At 37.0% G+C, this 27543-nt stretch overlaps 1 protein-coding gene across 3 annotated transcripts in view; it reads left to right on the forward strand.

Moving 5' to 3' along the window:
- The window catches only part of COG5 (component of oligomeric golgi complex 5), a 366355-nt gene that overhangs the window by 309793 nt on the left and 29019 nt on the right, over positions 1 to 27543 (forward strand). For all 3 annotated transcript variants that reach the window (XM_010382422.2, XM_030932305.1, XM_030932306.1), the window contains 4 exons: positions 608 to 718; positions 2202 to 2264; positions 10910 to 11013; positions 22767 to 23004. In XM_010382422.2, coding sequence (XP_010380724.1) covers positions 608 to 718; positions 2202 to 2264; positions 10910 to 11013; positions 22767 to 23004 — 516 coding nt within the window. The remainder of the gene's footprint in view (positions 1 to 607; positions 719 to 2201; positions 2265 to 10909; positions 11014 to 22766; positions 23005 to 27543) is intronic.

Genomic DNA, 27543 nt, shown 5'->3' on the forward strand with positions numbered 1-27543 from the left:
CCACGTATACTGATAATCTATACACAGTATGATTTGGGGCTTTTTTTAATCTATAAAAAATCAAAGTAATATCCTCTTTGCACCATTCATTTCATTAGTGTATTAGGATGGCTGTCAAATATACATGGGAGTTAGGTTTATTTTTATTTATTTCTCTAACCATCCCCTTTTTCCCTCTTTCCCCCCTCTCTCTTCTCTCCTTTCCTCCTTCTGTGTTTGCGGGCTTATTTCTGAGTATTTGAATAGAAAGAAGCCCAGTTGGCAGTTGCCAGAAGGTGTTCCTTAGGATTACTATGTTATTATATCAAAATAATAGCACACATGGGGCATTTGGGTCACACCTGCCTCAAGAGTCCATCAGCTGTGAAGTATTAACAGAGCCGTTCTTCCCGTGCAGGACCAATTGTACTTCTACATCCATGTTGTTTTCTCTACACAGATTGCTGGCTTTACCTCAAGTCCAAAGCTTTAACTTGACATGAATATTTCCAGTTAACATTCTCTTTGTCAGAGGGACATGAACTTCTCCCCCCTTAAAGAAGTGTGTGTGTGTGTGTGTGTGAGAGTTATCATTTTGACACATTCTTTCGATGTTGAATTCTTACAGCTCTCCACACAAGGAGATGCAAGTCAGGTGATTGGGCCTCTTACTGAAGGACAGAGAAGAAATGTGGCAGTAGTGAATTCATTGTATAAGTTGCACCAGTCAGTAACAAAGGTAACCTTTATTTTATTAAGTTTTTTTTACTTAGTTTTAAATTCTTCTTGCTTCAAATTTGGACAGTTTACAAATTGTTATTTAATACTTTGGAAAAGAATACAATGAAAATGTGATGATTATAAAATAAACTAAGGAGTTAACTCTTTTAAACAGTCTTTGATTCTGGCCTTCATTGTTTGTATGACTTTTTGTTTGTACATTCAGTTTAAAACACATGAACTGTAGATCCTCAAGTTAATTAAGTTTATTGAGCAAATTATTGGAGGACAAATCATACATATTTCATACTTATTGAAATGTATAATTTGATATAGTGTGGATGGTAGTAAATTATAGCAAAGCTAATGACAGAATAAGAATGCTGAAGCCCTCCAACATGTCAAAAATGTTCTATTAATATCTTTGCATTAAAAAGTCAGGGAGGAACTGTATTAAAAACTGAATTTTTATGATATAATCACTGATGAATGCTTACAAATAGATAATGTGTATTCATTTTGCTGTTTTTCTACTAGGCATTTAAAAGAAATGGCCGAACCTTAACTTGTTTGCCTCCATATATTATGTCTAAGGTGAACTGTATTGTTAATTACTAAAAAAGCAACACTTCCAAGTCCATCTTTGACTTTGGAGTAGCTTGTGCTTAATTATTCTCTATAGGTCATTTTTGAAATATATTATAAATAGGAAGATAATAATTTAGAAGACCTGAAGAAAGCTAATGGTTAAATGATGTTCTTGGAAACTTGACTTATACTATGAGCTTTAATATACTAGATTGTGTTTTAGAATAATTCTAAGTGACTGTTACTTATTTAAAGATTTCAACAAGTCCTTTTTATCAACTAGGGGTTTCTAAAAATGTGTATTTTACACACTAAACAAAAGGCATGTTAAAGAGTTATTAACAGGTAAATCTCAGAAGGGTAAAAATTATTAAAAAAACACTAAATGATGTGTTTTCCATTTTCTCTAATCCTTACTCCAAAGCACCATAAGCAAGGGAAGATTGTGTTCTATCTAGCCTACTTTAAATGTCTTTATTGATATTTTCAAAATTTTCATGATGTTTGTATTGATTTGTAAAAATTGAAATGCTGACATTTTTATTTTAAAGACTTGTTGGAAATTAGAGTCAGCCTAAAGACATGAGTGAAAGAAATGAGTAAATATGGCTTTATTCTGACCTTTTCAAGTTTAAACTTTATAATTAAAACCTATGTAACATGAATAAAGGAAACCTAGCTCTCAGTATTTATTATTGTTATTTGAAGTATGTATTTTCTTTATAGACAAAATTATTTTTCAACCTATCTTAATAAATACTGATTTTTAAAATCATATATAAGATATTACTATAAAGCAATGATAATATTGTGTATATAGTTTGTGGAAACAGCTTTATTATGCTATGATCAAAATTAGTATTTACAGAAATAAACTTAAGCAAAACTATAACTGGATCAAAACCTTGTTCTAGGTTGTTTCCAGTCAGAGCTCATTCCCACCGGCAGCTGAGCAAACTATAATTTCAGCTCTAAAGGTAAAAGAATTTAATCTTTAACTCTATAGATCAAAGTGGTTTTAGGATTATTTGTTTTGCTGAGTGGGCAATGTCACATTTTATAATTCAGAATCCTCTATATATACAAAAGTAGCATGTTGATAATTATCCTAAAGAGAGTAGATAACAAGTGTGTTTATGTTTTCTAGAATTTAAAAATAGACCCTTTTGGTGTCTACAGATTGTGTTCTACTTATGACAGTTACATATATAGAAGCAAGAGTCTTTTTTGTTGTTGTTTATATTTTATTTTTTATTTTTTATTATACTTTAAGTTCTAGGGTACATGTGCACAACATGCCGGTTTGTTACATATGTATACATGTACCATGTTGGTGTGCTGCACCCATTAACTCGTCATTTACATTAGGTATATCTCCTAATGCTATCCCTCCCCCCTCCTACACCGTGGAATACTATGCAGCCATAAAAAAGGATGAGTTCATGTCCTTTGTAGGGACATGGTTGCAGATGGAAACCATCATTCTCAGCAAACTATCGCAAGAACAGAAAACCAAACAGCGCATGTTCTCACTTATAGGTGGGAATTGAACAATGAGAACACTTGGACACAGGAAGGGGAACATCACACACTGGGGCCTATTGTTAGAAGCAAGAGTCCTACATGTATTTATCTAATGGCAGTACAACCCAGTATTATTCCAGTAAAGCAATGGTTCTCCACCAGAATCATTTTGTCCCCTAGGTGGCATTTGACAGCATCTGGAGACATTCTGGATTGTCATGACACGGTGGAGATGCTACTGGCATCTAGTGAGTAGAGGCCAAGGATTTTGCTGAACATCTTGCAATGCATAGGACAATGCCCACCCCTCTCTCATAAGAGAATTTTCCAGTTCAAAATGTCAGTAATGCCAAGGTTGAGAAACCCTACTTTAAACTGAGGCATAAAATCAGAATGTATTCTCATTTTTTTATATACAAACATAAGTATACCCCCTTTCTATTATTTAGGAAATTTCATAAAAAATAATGGTATGTGATTCAGAGCCATATGTAGTTGACAGTATCTCTTTTAAAAGCAGGCAAATTATTAATTCTTACAACAGTACTAGAGAGGTACATTTTGAAATATTACTACAACCCTTCAAGTTATGTATTTGTATTCCCACTTTATACATCTTAGAAATAATATCTTGCTCAAGGTCATATTGCTGGTAAATGCAGACCTCATTAACTCTAAAGAGTTATGTCTACTACACCTCGCCACCATCATTCCTTTATTTGCTAAATATTTGTTCAGTACTTGGTGAGTAAGTAACTAAGGCCATATAGCATAGAGTCTGGAGCCAAACTACCTGTATATGAATCCCATCTCAGCTATGTAACCAGCTATGTGACCTCAAACAAGTAAATAAACTCTCTCTTGCCTTAGTTTCTGCATCTATAAAATGGTACAATAAACCTACACAAAGGTAATAAATTTCAACTATTATATTGGATTTACATCTCTAAGGGAGAGTTTTAAAATTGAGATGAAAGTCTACAAGTAAACCCTAAGGAGAAACACATATTTAGAGAAAAAAGGAAAGAACAATCAGAAGAAGGAAGAAAATTAGGAGAATACTGTGTCACAAATCCTAAAGGAGAGGGGAGCTTCTAAAGTCAAATGCTTTAGAATTTACAGGGAATGAGGATTTAACAGGCACCAAAATGTAAGGGCACTAAATTCATATATGAATGGATTTGATTCATTGAGGGTAAGAGAAGGAGACAGTCTATTTTCCCCCAATGTATTAAAAGTACACTTGTATGTTTTCTCTATATCCCTTTTTCCCCCAATGTGCTTTAAATATTTTTCCATAATAAAATAATTGTTTTTAGTAAGGTTGGTATACGTATCGATGATCATAACATCAGGTCAATACAACAGACCTTAAAGTCTTAACATTCTTGGTTCCAGACAGGGAATGGATACTCTTCTATAATTCCACATTTTTTTCTTCTAGCAGTAACTATCAAACATTTTTTGATAACTACCCAAAATAAGTACATTTTACTTTGTGCCCTCATACATAATACATAAGCATTTATAAATATATATATACATATGTAATTGCATAAAGTGTACTTCTCTACACATTTATAATTGATACAGAAGTTTCACAAAATAATACTTATCCTTATTTTGTGTATTCATTCTAATATTTTCTATGCTAGTCTATTACTTTTTAAAACATCACGATAGTGACCCACTGAATTGATTTTTTTGACCTCTAATGGTCCGACACAACCCATAGTTTCAGAAAGTCCATTCTCTGGATTAAGACAGAGTGCCTTCACTTTGATGATAAAAATCACTTGGAGAGTTAAAAATAGAAATTACTCATGGACTGTATTTCAATATAGGGTAGTTTCTCTGAATCTTTATTTTTAACAGACAACAAAGATTATTCTTTTAATATTAGTCACTTTAGGCAGGGAGCTGGAGTCAGTGCAGGGAAAATTGCCCTAATGTTGGGCTGCAGCTGTCACTCTAAGGTTTGCTTACCAGGACCAGTGCTGTGTGTAGCTGGGTCTGTACTTCACTAAGACATACCAATTTTGCCTTTATGAACTGGATAACAGAAGACTAGCAATAAGTACAAGGCCCTCCTGCAGTGACCTCATTAGTTGGAGACTTCACTGCTCATGTTAATGCACTCACTGAGAGTTTTAACTTTGCTCTTTAAGTCTTATAAAAAACTGTTATGACTTATTAAGTAAAAGGTAAACAAAACCCCTGACTTAGAATAGAAAGGAATGTTGAAATTTCATACAATTGTTGGAAATTTAATAAATCACTTTGAGTTCAAGGTAGAAAGTTATGATGTATAAATAAATGCCTGCAGCCCAAACCAGAAATCTGTTTGATTTTATTTGATAGAGAAGATATTAAACGTACTTTTTAACTTACTGAAAAATATATAGACATATAACAGTCCTTTTTCTCTACCTTGAGATTTTATCCAAAATTAAATGTTATTCTAGGCTTGAGGTTCATCATTACATATTCTTTTTTTTCATTTATTCAGAAAGATTTCTTGTCTATCATATGCCAGGTATTAGTGATACACAGTGAAAGTAACAAAGTCCTTTCCCGTGTAGAGCTTTTATTGTCGTGAGGAGCCCAGTGGTGACAAGTGCTATGATAAAAAATAGAGCACAGTAAAGGATAGAGAATGGGGATGGAAGGAAAGTGCTATTTTATATAGGCTTCTCCAATCAAGAGACATTTTAGTAAAAATCTGAAGGAACTGAAGGAGTGAGCCAAGCAGCCATCTGGGGCAAGTGTTCCAGGAATAGAGACCTGAATTGGACAGGCTTGTAATAGTCACAGAACAGCCAGGAGGCCAGAGTGGCTGGAGCAGAGTGAGTGAGAGCAGAGGAGCAGGAGTGAAGTTGGAGAGGGAGCAGAGCCGGGATGGGGTGGAGAGCAGAACATGCAGTCTCAATCATCACATATTCTAAGAATTGTCTAATATGTCATGAATGGCATAATTAATATTGAGTATACATTTAGAGTTATTTCATTATAACCACCATAGCTATATAAGTACCATTTAAACCCCTTGGCCCAGTAATTCTGATCCATTTTTTACTGAGATTTGACTTGTGCAGATAGTGATTACATTGCCAAATTTATATATGGCAATGCTTCTTTCTCCCTTTTTGTGTGGGTTTGATGTTCTATATAAAGGAATATTCCAGATTGCTGAGGTTCCAATATTTTTATAATTTTAACTATTTTAGGTAAATCTTTTTAAAATGTATAACATATTTCCCTGCTTTGTAAAGAGCATATGAAATATAATCTAATCTCCTTTCTCAGTTTCCTTGTTAGTTGTTAGTTTCTATCCATCCTTGAAATGAAGGCATTCCCCAAGATGCTCTCTTCTCTTCCTATTTCATATTTTCCCTAAGTGGGAAACCTCACCCAGCAATACAGTTTTCTCTGTAAACCACCATTTCTTATGCAAATAGAGATTTTTATTTCTTACTTTCTGATCTTTATGCCTGTTTTTCCATGCCTTGTTTCACTGTCCAGGATCTGCAGTACAGTGTTGAATAGAACTGGTGAGAATGGACCTCCTTTACTTGTTTCTGACCTGGGGGTAAAACATTCAGTATTTTACTGTTTTAAGTATAGTATTAGCTATAGGTTAATGATATAATAATGTTAGCTGTAGGTTTTTGATAGATGACCTTTGTCAGGTTAAACAAGTTCCCTTCTATTCTTAGTTTTCTAGTTTTTATTATAAATGGTGTTGAGTTTCATTAAATAGCTTTTTCCACATCTATTGAAATAATCATATAGCTCTACTCTTTTATTCTGCTAATGAAGTATATTATAGTAATTTATTTTCAAGTATCAAACCAACCTTAGTCACGATGTATTACCCTTTTTATGTATTGCTGGATATTTAATGTATCCTTTTGTGTATTCCTGGATACTGGTTTACTTAATTTTTATTAAGGATACTTACATCTATATTCATAAGGAATATTGTCATAAAATTTTCTGTCTTTATTTGGTTTTGGTAGCAAGTTAGTACTGGCTTCAGTAAATGAGTTTGAAAGTGTTTCCTCCTCTTCTGTTTCCTAGAAGAGTTTGTGTAGAATTTGTTTTTGTTTTTTCCTCAAGTGTTTAGTAGAATTCACCAGTGAAGGCATCTGGGCCTGTGGTTTTCTCTGTAGAAAGGCTTATAACTACACATTAATTCATTTAATAGAGAAAGGGCTATTTGTGGTATCTATTCTTCATGAATGAGCTTTGATACTTTGTGACGTTGAAGATATTTATCTACTCATCTTAGTTATCTAATTTGTCAGAAAAATCTATGTAATACTTACTGTCCTTTTGTGGTTTGTTTAAAGACAAGGTTCCACTATGCTGCCCAGGCTGGAGTGCAGTGGCTATTCACTGGCACGATTATGGTGTGCTACAGCCTTGAACTCCTGTGCTCAAGGGATCCTTCTGCCTGAGCCTTTGAAGTGGCTGGGACTATAGTCATAAACCACCGTGCTGAGCTTACTTAACTGTCTTTTTGATGTCTTTGGGACCTATAAGAATAACCTCTTTGTCATTTTTGATATTGTTGATTTGTGTTCTCTTCTGTTTTTTTCTCAATCAATCTAGCTAGGAGTTTAGCAACTGTGTTAATCTTTTCAGTGAAACAGCTTTTAGCTTTATTAGTTTTCTCTGTTTTCTATTTCATAGATTTCTGCTTTTATCTTTTTTTATTTTCTTCTTTTTGTTAGTTTCAGTATTTTCTGTTTATCTTTGGATTTGTGAGTTTTCTTTGATTTTTTTAAGATTATTTGAGACTTTGCATCAGTAATTTTAGAGCACTTTCCCCACAAATAAACATTTAACGTTGTAAATTTTCCACTAGCACTGCAATTTTGCTGTGTTATACTTGTATCTTCATTCAGGTTGAAATATTTTTCTAATTTCCTTTGGGATTTCTTATTTGAGTCATGGATTTAGAAATGTGTTTTTAAAATTTCTAATTACTTTTGGGTGCTGCGTATATCTTGTTACTGATTTCTAATTTAATTCTGATAACAGAATTAAATGTTGATGATTTTACCTTTTTTTAAGTAAAAGCAAGTTTATTAAGAAAATAAACAAAAGAATGGATACTTCATAGGCAGAGCACCCAAGTGATGATTTTTAATGATTATTTTAAATCATCATTTAAAATCTGATGAGTTTAAATTAAATTTTACCATGTGAGTGTGATGGCAAAGAACACTGCTAATTTTCTTTTGCCAGAAATGTATTTCACTTCGTCTTTGAAGGATATTTATACAGAAAATAGAAATACGGATTTGAGAGATATTTTTCTCTCAGCACTTAAAATATGTTCCACTGTTTTCTGGCCTCCATGCTTTCTGATAAGAAGTTATTACTTATTAAAATTAATTCCCTTGTATGTAATCTTTTTTTTTTTTTTGGCTAGTTTCAAGATTTTCTGTTTATCTTTGGTTTTCAGCAGTTTATGATGTGCCTAGGGATAGTTCTCACAAAATTATCCTGTTTGGGATCTGCTCATTTTCCTGAATCTGTAAATTCGTGCTTTTCATTATTTTGGGAAGTATGAGGCCTTTTCCCCTCCCAAGTAGTTTTGCTGCCTCATTCTCTCTCTGTCCCATTATTTTTTCTTCTTACAGGACTCCAGTGACCAGTATATTAGACATTTTGCAGTTGTTTCATAGGTTTAATTATTTTTTAGTGTTTTTTTCTCTTCTCCTCCAGAGAGATTTCTGTTAATTCTATCTTAAGGTTCATTGACTCTTTCCTCTTTCATCTCTATGCATAATTCTTCTACTAAGCCTATCCATTGAATTTTACAATTTCAGATACTATATTATTTTAGTTTAAAATTACCTTTTTTAATATATATCTTCATTCACTCTACTGAGATTTCCTATTATTTTATTTATTGTGAGCATATTTTTCCTTGCTTCATTGAGGTTCTTGCCTGATAATTCTAGAGTCCGGTTCATCTCAAGGTTAGCATCTCTTGATTGTCTTTTCCCTTGAGAATTGATAAAATTTCCCAGCATTTTATATGTGTAGTAATTTTGAATAAATCCTGAACACTGTGAATGTTATGTTGTGTAGAAACAGGATTTTTTTTTCTTTTTTTTTTTTTACATTTCTTATAAGCATGTTGGTAATTTTGCTTTAGCAAGCAATTAACTTGGTTATACTCAAACTGTGTTTGAGTATACTCATACCTTCAGTTGGCCACACCTCAATCAGTTCACTTCTTTTAAGCCTCAATTGCAAGCCACATTTAGTTTGCTCTGCACATGCATTGTTGATGAGTTAGCTGAAGACTCGTACCAAGTTTAGACTTAAAATTAGGCAGTCTTCTCTGGTTCTGTCCTTTTTAAGCTCCCTCTCTTACTCTGCAGCAGCTCTGTACCACTGCTGTGGCCTTATAACTGTACTCCTTTTTGTAGTCTAATTTATCCAGTTTACTTTCCAACATGGTTTTTTCCTAAATCCAAATCATTAACCACATTTTGTGTATTGCTTAAAACCCATCATTGATTTCCTGGTTCCTTTAGGATAAATTCCTAACTTCTTAGTAGCCTATACAGAGTACACCTCTTGCTGCCTCTGTCTCTTCCAGGCACTTATGCTCCATATGCGCTGAATGTCTTGTGGTTTCCCAAGTGCCTCAGTTTTCCCAAACTCCTATGCCTGGGAATCCAAAACTTTTTGAGTGTCAACATGACACTCAAAGGAAGGTGCTCGCTGGACCTTTTCAGATTTTGGATTTTGGGTTACTCGACCTGTATAACTTTTTAACTATTCTCACTAGACTCTGAGCTCCTGTATGGAGGGAAAACTATATGTATACACACACACACACACACACACACACACACACACACACACACATACATACATACAATCCTGTACATTGTATATTTATTTTTATCAGAGATTAAGGGTTATAGATTAGGAATTTAATGATTAAGGGTCCTATATTTTACCTTTCCTCATTGATTTTGATCGTTTGTATGAGCCAGAACTATCTATCTTCATTATATTTAATTATCTTTGAAGTGTGTATAATATATTTACATTTTTGATTTTATGTGTTTTGAGCCTCGGTCATTATTTTCACACTAAAAACCCATAACTTAAGACCTAGGATTTTACTTCAAGTAACTGATAATTTATACCTCCGTGTTGAACAGTTTCCCAACCATGGCACTATCAACATTTTGAGCTGGGTAATTCTTTGTTATAGGGGCTGTTCTGTATTCCGTAAGATGTTTAGCAGTATCTTTGTTCTCTACCTACCAGATGCTAGTAACAAATTTGTACCCCCATCCCCAACTGTGACAATAAAAAATGTCTTTAAGCAATACCAAATATTTCCTGGGGAACAAAATTGCCCACAGTTGAGAGTCACTGCTGTAGAACTCTCAACAGAAACCTAATTCATGAAATGCCCAACTGTTGTGCCCTATTAGAAACATTGTACTGGAGCCTACTTAAGGGTAGAAGGTGGGAACAGGGGAAGGAGCAGAAAAAAATAACTATTGGGTACCAGGCTTAGTGCCTGGGTGATGAAATAATCTGTACAACAAATCCCCATGACACAACAAACCCCTATATAATAAATCTGCACATGTACCCTTGAACCTAATAGTTTAAAAAAAAGAATCAATGTTTATTTATTATATTCACTCTGGTTAAAAGCATATGATGTTGTTCCAATTCTTAAATAATTACTTTTGGTCTTGCCTAACTCTTTTGTGAAACTTAAATGTGTTTGTTTAACCTTTTCCTCATTAGTGGTACTACTGTCTTCTTGCGTCTGCGTTCCTTTCTCCCTGGGCTTATTTAACCACTGAACCTTCTGAAAAAAATAAGAAGAGTGGGGATGTTGAAATTTTTTAGTGCCATGTTCCACATATTTTAAGCTTTAAAAATCATTACTGACAGTGGTTAGGGAGAGGAGCAGACTTCTGTTAACTTAGTCTGCATTTGATATAATTTGAAAACTGTTAGTCACGGTGTTACTCACATCTCAAATTTCTTTGGGTTGTTGTCTTTAATTTTGCCTCTTCTTTTTCTTTTTTATTTTCTTCAGGCTATTCATGCTCTTATGGAAAATGCTGTGCAACCCTTACTCACTTCTGTGGGAGATGCTATAGAGGCCATAATCATCACCATGCATCAAGAGGACTTTTCTGGGTAATTACTTTTAACCAAATTTTTACTAACTTACTGCCTTTGTTTTGTATTCCCACCTCTATGCTTACTCCCTAAGCTGCGGCCCTGCCATCCAGGGCCTTGTTCCTTTTGTGATGGCATTAGCTTTTAACCCTCTTCATTACCCGTTGTGAGCGCCATTCACAGATTAAAATTTTTCTGTTCTCATTTTCATCACTTCTCTCCTCTTTTTAAAAATGTTTTCTTTATGAGCAGTATCACATTACATGTACATACATTTCTGTCTTATTGAAACATAAAATGAGTCTGTGGGACTCAGCCTGGTACTTCAGGACTTTTGGTAGTTTGTACCCTCTTCCCTTTCCAAGCTTGTCCTTTTCCTTACTTCTCACAAATACCCTCTACTTCAGTCCCTTTGTTACCCCTTGGCATAGGCATGATATTCCTTGTATAAAATGCCCTGCCTCTGCCACTGTGCTTGTCCAAATCCTGCTTTGGCTCTGGGCAAGCTCTGACTCAGCCTCCTCCAAGATTGATTTTTCTTCCTCGGAGGTTATGTGGCAATCTAATCTGATCACATCACACCTAGCCACAAACACTATGGTGTTATTCCAAACCTGTTTCATATGTGTCTTGCTCATGCATGTCATAGGTATCCTGAGAATAATGATCGTAGTTCCTAACCCAGTGTTTACAGAAATCTTTTAAAATAGAGTAAAATGGTTTTGGTTCAGTGTATTAGAAAACTGTGGAGCATTTAGGATAGTTATTTGCAAATGTTTGCTGTGATTTTTAAAAAACTTAATCACACTACAGCTAAACACTCAAATATTAATATGTAGATATGTATTTTATAGTCCCAAGTCCATAGTTACTATTTTTGAACAGTCCTGGTTCTCTTTACATTCTTGTTGTTTTAAAGAATATCTGTTTTATAAAATTTCCATCTACTAGTTTAGCTATTTATAGAAAAATATTGATTATTTCACTGTCCTCTACTTTTTCAAATTATTCATTATTTCATTTATAAAGTTTCTTTTTTTTTAACTTTTATATTAGGTTTGGGGGCACATGTGAAGCTTTGTTATATAGGTAAACATATGTCATGGGGATTTGTTGTACATATTATTTCATCACCCAGGTGTTAAGCCCAGTACCCTGTCGTTATTGTTTCTGCTCCTCTCCCTCCTCCCACCCTCCCCCATCAAGTAGACCCCAGTGTCTGTTGTTTCCCTCTTTGTGTTCATAAGTTCTCATTATTTAGCTCCCACTTATAAGTGAGAACATGTAGTATTTGGTTTTCTGTTCCTGCAATAGGTTGCTGAGAATAATAGCCTCCAGCTCCATCCATGTTCCCGCAAAAAACATGATCTTGTTATTTTTATGGCTGCATAGTATTCTATGATGTATATGTTCCACATTTTCTTTATCCATTATGTCATTGATGGGCATTTAGGTTGATTCCATGTCTTTGCTATTGTGAATAGTGCTGCAATGAACATTCGCATGCATATGTTTTTGTGGTAGAATGATTTATATTCCTCTGGATATATACCCAGTAATGGGATTGCTGGGTCAAATGGTAGTTCTGCTTTTAGCCCTTTGTGGAATCACCATACTGCTTTCCACAATGGTTGAACTAATTTACACTCCCACCAACAGTGTATAAGTGTTCCCTTTTCTCTGCAACCTTCCCAGCATCTGTTATTTTTTTTTTTGCCTTTTTAATGATAACCATTCTGACTGATTTGAGATGGTATCTCATTGTGGTTTTGATTTGCTTTTCTTTTTTTTTTTTTTTTTTTGAGACTGAGTCTCACTCTGTCACCCAGGCTGGAGTGCAGTGGTGGGATCTCGACTCACTGCAAACTCCGCCTCCCGGGTTCACACCATTCTCCTGCCCTCAGCCTCCCCAGTAACTGGGACTACAGGCACCCGCCACCACACCCGGCTAATTTTTGTGTTTTTAGTAGAGACGGAGTTTCACCTTCTTAGCCAGGATGGTCTCGATCTCCTGACCTCATGATCCGCCCACCTCGGCCTCCCAAAGTGCTGGGATTACAGGCGTGAGCCACCGTGCCCGGCCTTGATTTGCATTTCTCCAATGATCAGTGGTATTGAGTATTTTTTCATGTGATTGCTAGCTGCATGTATGTCTTGTTTTGAGAGGTGTCTGTTCATGTCTTTTGCACACTTTTTAATGGGGTTGTTTTCTTTTGTGAATTTGTTTAAGTTCCTTATGGATTCTGGATCTTAGACCTTTGTCAGATGCATAGTTTGCAAATATTTTCTTCCATTCTGTAGGTTGTCTGTTTACTCTGTTGATAATTTCTTTTGCTGTGCAAAAGCTCTTAGGTTTAATTAGATCCCACTTAGCAATTTTGGCTTTTGTTGTGATTGCTTCTGGAGTCTTTGTCATGAAATCTTTGCCTATTCCTTTGTCCAGGATAGTATTGCCTATGTTGTCTTGCAGGGTTTTTCTAGTTTGGGGTTTTACATTTAAGTCTTTAATCCATGTTGAGTTGATTTTTGTGTATGGTGTAAGGAAGGGGTCTAGTTTCAATCTTCTGTGTATGACTAGCCAGTTAGCCCAGCACCATTTCTTGAATAGGGAAACTTTTCCCCACTGCTTGCTTTTGTCAGCATTGTTGAAGATCAGATGGTCACAGATGTGCGACCTTATTTCTGGGCTTTCTATTCTGTTCCATTGGTCTGTGTGCCTGTTTTTGTACCATTATCATGCTGTTTTGGTTATGGTAGCCTTGTAGTATAGTTTGAAGTCAGGTAACATGATGTCTCCAGCTTTGTTCCGTTTGCTTAGGATTGCCTTGGCTATTCAGGCTCTTTTTTGGTCCCATATGAATTTTAAAATAGTTTGGTTTTAGTTCTGTGAAGAATGTCATTGGTAGTTTGATAGGAATAGCACTGAATCTGAAGATTGCTTCGGGCAGTATAGCCATTGTAATGATACTGATTCTTTCTATCCATGAGCATGGGATGTTCTTCCCTTTCTATCCATGAGCATGGGATGTTCTTCTCTGATTTCTTTGAGCAGTGTTTTGTAGTTCTTATTGTAGAGATCTTTCACCTCCCTGGTTACATGTATTCCTAGATGTTTTATTCCTTTTTTGGCAGTTATGCATGGGATTGCCTTTCTGATTTGGCTTTCAGTTTGGCTGTTGGTGATGTATAGGAATGCTAGTGATTTTCGTACATTGATTTTGTATCCTGAAACTTTGCTGAAGTGTATCAGCTGAAGGAGCTTTTGGGCCAAGACTATGGGGTTTTCTAGATATAAAATCATGTCATCTGTACACAGAGATAGCTTAACTTCTTCTCTTCCTATTTAAATGTTCTTTATTTCTTCCTCTTGCCTGGTTGCTGTGGCTAGGACCTCCAATACTGTGTTGAATAGAAGTGGTGAGAGAGGGCACCCTTGTCTTAGGCCGGTTTTCAAGGAATGCGTCCAGTTTTGGCACACAGTTGGCTGTGGATTTGTCATGGATGGCTCTTACTATTTTGAGGTATGTTCCTTTGATACCTAATTTATTGAGAATTTTTAACATGAGGAAGTGTTAAATTTTATCAGAAGCCTTTTCTGGGTCTTCTGAGATAATCATATGGTTTCTGCCTTTAGCTCTGTTTTTGTGATGAATCACATTTATTGATTTGCATATGTTGAACCAGTCTTGTGTCCCGGGGATGCAGCCTACTTGATTGGCCTGAAGTTTTCTTTTTTCGTTGTGTCTCTGCCAAGTTTTGGTATCAAGATGATGCTGGCCTCATAGAATGAGGGTTGGGGAGGAGTCCCTCTTCCTCAATTTTTTGGAGTAGTTTCTGTAGGAATGGTACCAGCTCTTCTTTGTACATATGGTAAAATTCGGCTGTGAATCCATCAGACCTCAGACTTTTTTTAGTTAGTCAGCGATTCATTACTGATTCAATCTCGGAACTCATTACTAGTCTGTTCAGGGAATCAGTTTCTTCCTGGCTCAGTCTTGGGAGGGTGTATGCGTCCAGGAATGTATCCATCTCTTCTAGGTTTTCAACTTTTTGTGTATAGAAGTGTTCATAGTAGTTTCTAATTTTTTTTTTCCTGTAGAGTCAGTAGTAACATTTTCTTCTTCATTTCTAGTTGTGTTTATTTGATCTTCTCTCTTTTCTTCTTTATTAGTCTAGCTAGTGGCCTATTTTATTAATTTTTTTACAAAAAACCCGCTCCTGAATTCATTGATCTTCTGAATGGTTTTCATGTCTCTGTTTTCCTCAGTTCAGCTCTGATTTCTGTTACGTCTCATCTTCTGCTAACTTTGTGGTTGATTTGTTCATGCTTTTCTAATTCTTTAAGTTGTAAGGTTAGGTTGTTAATTTGAGATTTTTTGGCTTTTTGATGTCAGCATTTAGTACTATGAATTTCCCTCTTAACACTGCCTTAGCTGTGTCCCAGAGATTGTGATATGTTGTATTATTGTTCTCGTTATTTTCAAAGAACTGTTTTTTGTTTTTTGTTTTTGTTTTTTTTGAGGTGGAGTCTTGCTGTGTTACCCAGGCTGGAGTGCAGTGGCGTGATCTTGGCTGACTGCTGCCTCCACCTCCTGGGTTCAAGCGATTCTCCTGCCTCAGCCTCCTGAGTAGCTGGGATTATAGGCCCACACCACCCCTACGCCCAGCTAATCTTTGTATTTTTTTTAGTAGAAACAGGGTTTCACCATGTTGGCCAGGCTGGTCTCCAGCTCCTAACCTCAAGTGATCTACCTGCCTCAGCCTCCCTAAGTGCTGGGATTACAGGCATGAGCCATCATGCCCAGCCCAAAGAACTTCTTGACTTCTGCCTTAATTTCATGTATTTACCCAAAAGTCAATCAGGAGCAAGTTGTTTAATTTCCACGTAATTGCATGGTTTTGAGCGATTTTCGGTCTTCTATTTTTATGGTACTGTGGTCTGAGAGTGTGTTTCATATGATTGTGGTTCTTTTACATTTGTTGAGGATTGTTTTATGTCCAGTTATGAGGTCAATATTAGTGTGTATGACGTGGTGATGAGAAGGATGTGTATTCTGTTGTTTTGGGTTTGGAGAGTTCTGTAAAGGTCTATCAGTTGCATTTGGTCCAGTGTTGCATTTAGGTCCTGAATATCTTTGTTAATTTTCTGCCTTGATGATCTGTCTAATACTGTCAGTGGAATGTTGAAGTCTCCCACTGTTATTGTGTGGGAGTCTTTGAAGGTCTTTAAGACTTCCTTTTTTTTTTTTTTTTTTTTTTTTTTTTTTGAGATGGAGTCTCACTCTGTCACCCAGGCTGGAGTGCAGTGGCGCCATCTCAGCTCACTGGAAGCTCCGCCTCCTGGGTTCACGCCATTCTCCTGCCTCAGCCTCCTGAGTAGCTGGGACTACAGGCGCCCACCATCGCGCCCAGCTAATTTTTTGTATTTTTGGTAGAGATAGGGTTTCACCGTGTTAGCCAGGATGACTCTCCTGACCTCGTGATCTACCCGCCTTGGCTTCCCAAAGTGCTGGGACTACAGGCATGAGCCACCGCACCCAGCCGAGACCTCTTTGAAGGTCTCTAAGAACTTGCTTTACGAATCTGGGTGCTCCTGTATTGGGTCCATATATATATATGAGATTGTTAAATCGTCTTGTTGAGTTGAACCCTTACCGTTACATAATGCCCTTCTTTGTCTTTTTTGATGTTTGTTGGCTTGAAATCTGTTTTGTCTGAAATTAGGACTGCAACCCCTGCTTTTTTCTGTTTTTCATTTGCCTGGTATATTTTCCTCCATCCCTTTATTTTGAGCCTGTGAGTGTCATTACATGTCAGATGGGTTTCTGGGGGTGATCTCACTGTTCCTTCCCCAAATTGGAGGCAGCAGAGGAGGGGTAGTGGTTGTGGCCAAGGGTCGTTTGCTTGTCTCCTGGGGACTCCACCCCAGACAGATGCATGTTAGCACCTCAGTGCAATCAGCGGAGGTGGGGAGGGTCTAAGCTGTGGGCCTAGTAGGGAGGGTCTGTGCTGTGGGCCCAAGCCAGGGGTTCCCTTGGTGACAAGCAGTGGGGTGAGGGGCAGGGAGACCTTTGGGAGACAGACTGGCTTCCTCTCCTTGGGTTGACTGCAGCTTGTTGGAGGTGTGGATAAGGTACTTAGGGTCTTTGCTCTTTCATTAATCCAAGGGTGACAAGGGTAGTTCCACTGCAGGGGCAGTGGCAAAGAGGCTCTCAGCTGCTGCTGGAGGCTCTGCGCTTGGAGTTGCTGAGTTGCCTCTGGCTTGATAGCTCTGGCTGGGGATGGCTAGAGGCCCAGGCCTGCCCGGTGAAGAGATTTGGGAACAGGTACCCATGTAACAGTCTGGCCACTTTTCCGTAGGGCTGCTGCAGTATGCTTGAGGCCCGCTCCAGTCCCTAGTAGACTCGCATTTTCCAGTGCTTGGAGTTATCACCGGTGAAAGCACTTTTCTGAGCAGTGGGGTTTCCCCTGGCTCTATATTGCTCCCAGGTGGGCTGTTGTCCTGTTTTGCTTTTCTTCATTCTCTGTCAGTCAGGTTGTTTCCTTGATTAGTCCCTATCCGACTAGGTTTCTGGATGTTTCAATTGAAGGTGTTGTATTTACTCACCTCTTCTGTTCCTCTCCATGAGAGCCACATACACTAGCTGCTTCTAATCGGCCATATTGGCCTCTCCAACATGGGAAATATGGAAAATGTCAAAAGATCAATCTAGGCTGGGCACAGTGGCTTATGCCTGTAATTCCAGCACTTTGGGAGGCTGAGGTGGCCAGATTGCTTGAGCTCAGGAGTTGGGGACCAGCCTAGGCAACATGGTGGAACCCTGTCTCTACAAAAAATACAAAAAGCTGGATGTGGTGGTGTGCATCCATAGTTCCAGCTATTTGGGGAGCTAAGGCAAGGAGATGGTTTCAGCCTGAAGGAATTGAGGCTGCAGTGAGCCGTGATCGTGCTATTGCACTCCAGCCTAAATGACAATGTGAGACCCTTTCTCAAAAAAGGAAAGACCAGTCTCTATTTTTAAAAATATGTGAAGCACAGAAAAGTGAATTCTACCAAAAAAAAACTGTATTTGGAACTCACTATGACATAGGACTATATAACTTCTGATTACCCATATTTAAGAGGAGATGGTTTTTGTTCAAAAGTGATCTGAACTGTCCCAGTTAGATCAATGATGAATGCCTCTCAGAAGGGAGCCAAAACAAGCTGATTTTTGAAGGCTTATTCTATAATAACAGTGGTCACATACTTCTAATTTAATTGGTAAGCTGCAACTAGTGCCTACAGATAACACATTAGACATTAATAGCTGAAAGTTAGTTCCCAGATAGATATGTTTTTACTAATTTGCTTAAATACTAGTGAGCCAAACTGTTTCTTCAACTGATAGGTTGCCATGAGTATGAAGCATTATTTTAAGGTGCCTAACATCGTCCTTATTTTTTTTTCCCAGTTGCTTTGGTGACTCCATTTCGGCTCAGTGTATACAACAGTCATTTGAGATTCATGTATACAGCAGTCAGTTGAGATTCCAGTGAAAATTATTCTCCATATATAGCAGTACAGGCGTATGGAGCACTGCTGCTTTTATTTAAATTATTGCCCCCATGGCAATAATTTTCCTACTTTGTAGAATCTTGTGATTAGGAATTCTGTAATGTCATGTCATTTCATATGTAAATGGCTTATGTGAAATATGCGGTGGAGTTGGATTAGTCAAGAAGCAGGAATTGCCTTTATTTTAGGGCCAGCCCCCAGGGATAACAATTAGAAAAACAATAGTGAAAACCTGACCCTTCAAGCCCTCCATACCTATTCCTATGTAAAAGCAATAAATAAAGTTTACCTTCAAGTCCAATTTATATGTAGTAGTGTTACAGACTCCCCTGCTATTTAAAGAGTAATTATGGGCTGGGCATGGTGGCTCACGACTATAATCCCAGCACTTTCAGAGGCCGAGGCAGGCAGATCACTTGAAGTCAGGAGTTCGAGACCAGCCTGGCCTACATGGTGAAACCCCGTCTCTACTAAAAATACAAAAATTAGCCCGGCATGGTGGCAGGGAGCTGTAATCTAAGCTACTCAGGAGACTGAGTCAGGAGAATCGCTTGAACCCTGGAGGCGGAGGTTGCAGTGAGCTGAGATCGAGCCACTGCATTCCATCCAGCCTGAGTGACAGAGTGAGATCCTGTCTCAAATAAATTAAATAAATAAATAAGTAAAGGGTAATCATCAACATGGTTTCTTGGTATTTGAAATTCATTTAAAAAGACTGATGTGTTTCTTTCCAAATTAAAGCTTAAAATGTAAATGTCTGATTGACATAGAACATTGATTAAAATTGTTGCAGTCAATGTAAAGTGACTCATATCTGATTTCAGTTTTGAGTAGGGAAGGGAAGGCAGTGAAAGAAGAACTCTACATCATTGAAGTGATAGATGAGCCCCTTTGTGGAAGGGAGAGCACTCACACAAAAGTTTAGTGGCATGAAGATTACCATTTATTTCTGTTATGCATATGTTTAATTCATCTATTTATATATATTTGGCCACAAACCAAGTCTGAACAAATTAAAGAGAGCTGAAATTAAGTATCTTTTCTAATCACAATGGTATGAAACTAGACATCATTAATAGGAGAAATATTGGAAATTTTGCAAATATGTGAAACTTAAACAACATGCTCCTGAACAACCAATGGATCAAAGGAGAAATCAAAAATATCTGGGACAAATGAAAATGGAAACAAAATGCATTTTGTTTAAACAAGGAAGTAAAAGATCTATACACTGAAAACTATAAAACATTAATGAAAGAAATCAACACAGACACAAATAAATGGAAAGATATTCCGTGTTCATGAATTGAAAGAATATCGTTAAAAGGTCCATACTACCCAAACCAGCCTTCAGATTTAATGCAATCTCTACCAAAATTCCAATGTCATTTTTCACAGAAATAGAAAAAAAAATCCTAATTCATGTGGAACTACCAAAATCTCTGAATAGCCAAGGCAATCTTGAGCAAAAATAAAGCTAGAGGTATCACACTACGTAATTTTAAACTATATTACAGAGCTACGTGATGATTAAAATGGCATGGTGCGCTGGCACTGACCAGTGAAACAAAACAGAGAGCCCAGAAATGAGCTCACACATTTATAGTCAATTGATTTTCGACAGAGATGCCAGGAACACACAGTGGAATAAGGACAGTTCCTTCAATAAATATATATTAGTAAAACTGGATATCCACATGCAGAGAATGAAATTGGACCTTTATCTCACACCATATGTGAAAATCAAATTAAAATAGATTAAAAACTTAAAAGTAACACCGGAAACTAAAACAAATTAAAGAAAACAGAAAAATCTGAGGAAAAAAATCAGAAAAATCAGGAAAAAAATCAGAAAAATCTGATTTCATCCCAAGAGCTCAGACTACAAAGCAAAAATAGACAAATGTGATTACATTTATCTAAAAAGCTTCTGAACAGCAAAGAAAACAAGAGTGGAGTGACAACCTCTGGATTGGGGAAAATATTTACAAGCCATACATCTGATACGGGGATTAACATCCAAAATATATAAGGAACTCAAATCAATAACAAGAAAACAACCTGATTTAAACATAGGCAAAGGACCTGAATAGACATTTCTCAAAAGAAGACATACAAATGGCCAACAGATATGTGAAAAAATATTCAACATCACTAATCGTCAGGGGAATGCAAATTAAAACCACAATGAGATTTCACCTCACACCTGTCAGAATGACTTATCAAAAAGATGAAATATACCAAGTGTGAAAGACGATGTACAGAAAAGGGAACCCTTGTATACTGTGGTTGGAATGTAAATTAGACAGCCATTATGGAAAACTGTATGAATGTTTCTCAAAAACCTAAAAATAGAACTGCCACATGATCCAGCAGTCCCACTTCTGGGTACATAACCTAAGAACTTGAAATCAGTATGTCAAAAAGATATATGCACTGCCATGTTCGTTGCAGCATTACTTAAAATAGCCAAGTTATGGAATCAATCTAGATGTCCACCAACATTTAGACTGGCAAATGGATAAGGAAAATATGGTACACATACACAATGGAATACCATCCAGCCTTCAGAAAGACAGGAATTCTGTTAATTGCAACAACATAGATGAACCTAGAGAACATTATGCTAAGTGAAGTAAGCCAGACACAGAAAGACAAATACCACATGACCTCACGTATCTGTTGTCTAAAACAATCGAAGGCATAGAAACAGAGTAGAATGGCAGTTAGCGACAGCTAGGGAGTGGAGGGAATAGAGAGATGTTGGTCAAAGGGTACAAAGTTGCAGTTAGGAGGAATAAATGATAAGTATTTAAGGTGATGGGTATGCTGATTACCTTGATTCAGTCATTCCACACTGTATACATATAACATTACTGTGTATCCCCTTATTATATATTATTATAATTCATCAAAAGTAAACATTAAAAAATGAAACAGATTGGCACCATTTTCGGGGAGGGAGACTTCTTTTATTTGTTTGTTTTTGCAGCCTGGCCTTGTGGAGTGACAAACCTAGAATAAAGCTAGGCTATGCAGTTGTCTGAATCTGGCAAAACCAAACTCCACACGAAGATGGCCATCATTTACTAAGGCTCCCCTGTACCCAAGCGCCACTCCACTATGTGATGATACTGCAAACAAAAATGTTCCACCATGCACCCTTTGGCAGCCTTTCTGTTGTTGGCACAGTCTTATACCTGTATGCAATCCCTTCCTGCTGGAACATAGGCCTGCTTTTTCTATCTCTAGGTGCTTCTGGAAGTGACAGACCTCTGGTTAGCATCCTGTTTATAGCAACCACTGCTGTATTTGAAGATAATTAAGTTCAACTCATTCTCTTGCTCTAAGCATTTTAGTCATATCTGTTGTTCTTCTATAGACTATCACCAATATCTCTACGTCATTCTCAGAATATGGAAACACTTAACTCGCTTTTTGAAAAAGATTCAGCATGATGTAGCCAGTGATCTCATTTATTAGAAAATATCAGGTGTTAGCTAGTTTTGGCATATCTCTTTCCTATAAATATTTCACATTCTTTTAATATATTCTTTAAAGAGCAATTATAAACATTTATAAATTATAAATAGTATTTCGTGGAGCATCAGCTGCTATCATTTGTTGATCCAAATTAAAGCCTTTCTAAACCTCATCATCTGGAGGAAAAATTGCATACCATGTGTACTGTTACATAACCATTTCCACAGTCAGAATTCTGTTGGACTGATCTGATTAAATAGCACAAGAGCAGAGAGATCTTTGCCAAGAATTTGTATAGGAAAAGCAGCATTTTCTGCCATTGCAAAGTATAAAATGCTATTTCAGGATCCATTATTGATACCTTCATTTACCAGGCAAACATGTGAGTGGATGGAGAGTTGAGAGACTGGGAGGGACTTTGAGAGGCCAGAGAGTAGAACTTGTATGATTCATCCAAGACAGATGGTTGTCTATTTCATTCTCAATAATCTTTAGGTAAATGGATTCTAAAATTCCTTCAGTAATCCTCCTGGCATCTAAACCACTTTTTAAAATGTTATTTTTAAACATTGTTTTCTGCTAACACTTATCAAAAAATAATGTATTTTATACTGTTAAGGGAAAAAATTACAAAGGATTGAAATAGCAGCATTGGTGGGGTAAGGGGTACAAAATCCAAGAGTGTAATTTAGTGCATCGGTGTTAAAAAGGGCTGCTTTTTCTTTTACAGGTCATTATCCAGCTCAGGAAAACCTGATGTTCCTTGTTCTCTGTACATGAAGGAGCTACAAGGTTTCATTGCCAGAGTTATGAGTGACTATTTTAAACAGTTTGAATGCTTAGATTTTGTCTTTGACAACACCGAGGCTATTGCCCAAAGAGCAATTGAACTTTTTATCCGCCATGCCAGTCTCATAAGACCTCTTGGTGAAGGTGGGAAAATGCGACTTGCTGCTGATTTTGCACAGGTACATTGATGAATTACTACAAAAGAAAAAAATGTTTTGGCCTATTATCCATTAAATGAATTAATTATTTTAAATGAAATTTAATATCTATTAAATGAAAGACTGTGTTTTCATCAGTGTTTTTAAAGAGTTGCAGCACAAAGAAAAGTAAGCCCATTTAAGCATAAATGGCTTAAAAAAAAAAAAAAAAAAGGAGAAGTTTAAAGATACTTTTATACCAGGTATATTTTTCTTTGTATTTAACAAAATAATTATCCTTCTCTTTGGTATTTCAAGGTTAAGGTGAAATAACTCATTCCACAGGAAAGCAACACTTCCCATTTTTACTTAATATGGAATTTTCTCACTATTTTACTGTCAAAATAGGTCAAACCTTGCTGGCCAATAATGTAGGCAATGAAATCATATTTCAAACAGTAAAAAGAGACCGCTTGTTGCCCTGTCACCATTCCAAGGCAGTTTTCCCATTCATTTAAATGCACAGTAGGCCAGGTAGACATAGAGTCTGATTATTTGTTCTCTCTCTATCAGGTAGAGTACAGTTCTTCTCTATGGCTAGCCTTGAAATCATTTCAAGCTATCTGATGTGTGTGAGAGATAGAGTGACATTAAAATAGCAAAACATTATCAGCTCTTATAGAAAGCGTTTTCTTTGTCCTTTAGACAGTTTTTTTAAAGCCTTTCAGTAGTATCAGAGGCAATGAAGAAAAACCCCAAACATGCTTTCATTAAAAGATTCAGAAACAAAGATGATTGTTATTTTTGTATAGCATACCAAGGGTAAAATCTTTTATTTTATTGTATTCATTTATTTATTTTTTGAGACGGAGTCTTGCTCTGTCGCCCAGGTTGGAGTGCAGTGGCACGATCTCGGCTCACTGCAACCTCCGCCTCCTGGGTTCAAGTGATTCCTGTGCCTCAGCCTCCTCAGTAGCTGAAACTACAGGCATGCGCCACCACGCCCGGGTAATTTTTGTATTTTTAGTACCGACAGGGTTTAACCATATTGGCCAAGCTGGTCTCAAACTCCTGACCTCGTGATCCACCCACCTCGGCCTCCCAAAGTGTTGGGATTACAGATGTGAGCCACCACGCCCAGCCGGGTAAAATCATTTTTAAGCCTTTCAAAGCTATTACCTTTACTAGTCTAAATAGTTACTGAAAGGAATTCTTCATAGCAGTTTGCCAGATCCTCCCTGCTTATAAAGATAAATGTTAATGTCAATATTTATTCTTGTGTGTATCTGGGAGTGTGTCTTGCTTCATTATTTCTGCATGGAGGAAAGGACTTGGACAGACTGCTTGTATCAGGTCAGTGGTTGTCAGGTGCTCACGCAGACTTGATACACTTTCAAAAAAGGAACAGGTAACACAAACCTAAACTTTCAAGAGCCTGGTTCATTGCAAATTAATTGATGCAGCAGTTAGTCATTTTCATTTCCAGGTAACATTCCTGGGGCCATTAGACCATAGAAATGAGCCTTCATTTGGAAAATACGCTTGTAGTAGCCACAGCATAAAAACAGAAATTCAATGTTACCGTTAATATGGCTCTTTTTACCTTTTACATTTTATGAACTTCATTCTTAGGCACCCGTACATTTTACTTTGTTTTACAGATACACTTAGCTTAAAGAAAATTATTTGTCAATAGTGTCTTATTTGTCCCTTACTGGGGTTTCAGATTGCTTATTAAAAATCTGGTGATGTACTAGAACCTCCTCTTATTTGTTTTAAATAAACGAAAGTGTAAACTAGACTCAGATGGTCTCTGTTCTTCTCTTCCCCTTTCCTCCGTAATTTTGTTTTTCTTTTTGTTTCATCTTCTTTCCCTGGACTCTCTCCCCTACCAGCTTATTTGCATTCTGCTCCAGCTGGTTCTTGAGTCACTTTCCTGGAGGCAGCACTTCAAGTCCAATTAGAGTGGCAGCCGAGCAGGAGATGGCCAAAACGAGAGTGCTGTAGGAGAGAGGCTTGTTTTTGTTTTTTTATTTTAACATGTTCCCTTATGGGTTGTGAAAGATGGAAAGTATTGTCCTTTAACCCTTGCTGCTGCAGCTAACAGCTGCTCAAAATGCATAGCATCCAGTGGCAGGGGTGAGCTTCCACCTTCCAAAAAACTGCATTATTCAAAATGTTATTTGGCATCGTTTTTTCTTAAGACATGTTGTTCAATAAGCCAAACTATTCTGGGTCCCTTCCCTTAAGGTAAATTAAACCCATCAGTCATTATTACTAACTTATGCTCAAAAGCCTCTGTTTTCTGTTCTTTAAATATAGAAGCAGCATTAAAACACACAGCATTTACTCAGTGTTAAACCCTGCAGTGACATTAGGTTGTGGCAGGCAGTGTGGTATTGAAAAGCAGATTCCTTTGTTCACCCCTGTACAGTGTGTCCCAGTTTCAAAACATCCTGGCACTCACCTTGGGGATGGCTCCAGTCCTGTGGATCATGGGTACAGTAAAGACAGGTGGAGGCACTATCATAATTAATCAGATCTGTGATCAGTATCTGGCAAATACTGTCCTACTGTTATGTCATGATCTCCCCCACCCACTTTTTAAATTAAAATTTGAATTTCGAGTTTTACTTCATTTGGTTTGGTTTCTTGCCACAGTTGCAATTATGTGTTGTACCTCAGCTTTCAGTATCACACTTGGTTGGACGGGTTTTTCGGGGTCAGTCAAAACATTTAAATAGCATTACCCTAACATTTATATTCATGATAGGCATCAACTGGGGACTAGAGGGCTTTTCAACTGCCTTATAATTGAAAGTTCTATCAATTCATATTCAAAATTAAAGCCATTGAGGTCACTGAAATCAAAAATACACAAATACCCCATGGGTTTAAAAACTGTTCTTGTGATAAAAGTGCTTGTAATTCTAGTTAAATAACAAAAAGAGAAAGCTCAAGAAGGGACCTGTAGACCAGGTTTGGGAATACTGGTTATTTGCCATAAAGTCCAATTGCAAAGACAGATAATGACGTATTTTAAGGATTTCTTTAAGAATCCTAACTTCTCCTTACTGGCACCAGTGCAGGAAAGAGAAAGTAGTTGCAGGGTGCCATCTGGAGGGATCATGGTGAGGGAAGTACCTGACATCCAGCCCCCTTAGGAATCCAGGTCATGGGTATGAGGTGGTTTCCTACAGGTAATTAATTCCCTGCTGTGACCACATGGTCTCAGTGCCCACACTGATCACACAGCAGTTCTGAAATCACTAAACCTGTCCACAACACTGGGGTTCTGATTCTGAATCTCTTGGGGTCTTGTCCACAGTGTCCTCTGAAGCACATACTCCCCCTCCACCCCTCAGTTTATTTTCTTACCTATAGGAAAGAGTGGCTGTTGAAGTTGGTATTAAATTATTTAGTGGTACTTCTAGCAGTTTCTATTTATAGGTCTTCTGGTGCCCTTTAAGTATACATTTACATCTATTTCACTTTGTGCCTAAAAATATTAATTTAGAAAAGAAAACAAGACAATCAAAATTCTAATTTTTGTTCTAATTCCTATTGCCTTTTCTTCTCCTGAGCAATGTCAGGGCAGGAGTGCCCTAGGAGTATCCAAAGAAGCCCTGTGGTTAACCAAATGTCTGTGGTAGGGAAGGAACAGCTATGTAATTAGTTCACCGTGCCTGCAGCTGACCGTTCATTCTCTCCAAATGGGGGCTGGAGAGAAGCAGTTGCACATGCCACTTTTGTATCCACTGCTAATGGCAGAGTCACCTCCTCTTAACAGAACACTCTTGCCCTTTAAAACATGGCCTTTATTGTTTAATGGAATTCTGGAAGAAGAAAACGATTTACAATATCCTAGAGGTCCTTTATGGATAAAAAATTTATTTTAAACATTTAACATTTTGAAATTGTCCTACGGCATAAAAATCTTTTACATAATCATACATTTTACAGCAATTCGAGGTCATATTTTCTCATATTGTAACTTTTTCCTAGCCATTTATTTGTTTTAACATTTGGTCCTGCTCAAGTGCTAAGGCACAGGTTGTCTTTGAAGACAGTGATTCCACTAGAGTAGTTGAGAAATTGACAAAAACACTTCATGAAAAATATATAATTTCAGTATGTAAAAAACCATTATATGTATAAAGTTAGGCATTTGAATGGAATTATCATATCAAAGATACAATGATAATCACATTTTTCCTTTGTGCTCAGTGTAAAGTAAGTGACACATACGGAAAGAAACCAGAAATTCCTACCCAGTGAAGAAATGAAACAGGTTCCAAAGAACAGCCTATCACCTACTATCTTTTGAGTTGGGCACACTGGCTTACAACTGTTCTGTTTTGCATTGTTGGCAAGAATCCTTTTTCTTCCTTAAATTTTTATCTTTATATTTATTTATGACTCTTCACTTTATAGAGTTTCCCAACCATGTAAGGTTTCCTTCTAGGACATACAGTATGCAATCCATGTCTTTAGTATGTTACAAGAGAAATTAACCTGGTTACTATTGATCCTCAAGACCATCCCAAGGAAGCTGCCTCCAACTCTCTCTTGACACTAAGG

This window comes from Rhinopithecus roxellana, chromosome 6 (assembly GCF_007565055.1).
Source record: "Rhinopithecus roxellana isolate Shanxi Qingling chromosome 6, ASM756505v1, whole genome shotgun sequence".
In the NCBI taxonomy this organism is placed as follows: domain Eukaryota; kingdom Metazoa; phylum Chordata; class Mammalia; order Primates; family Cercopithecidae; genus Rhinopithecus; species Rhinopithecus roxellana.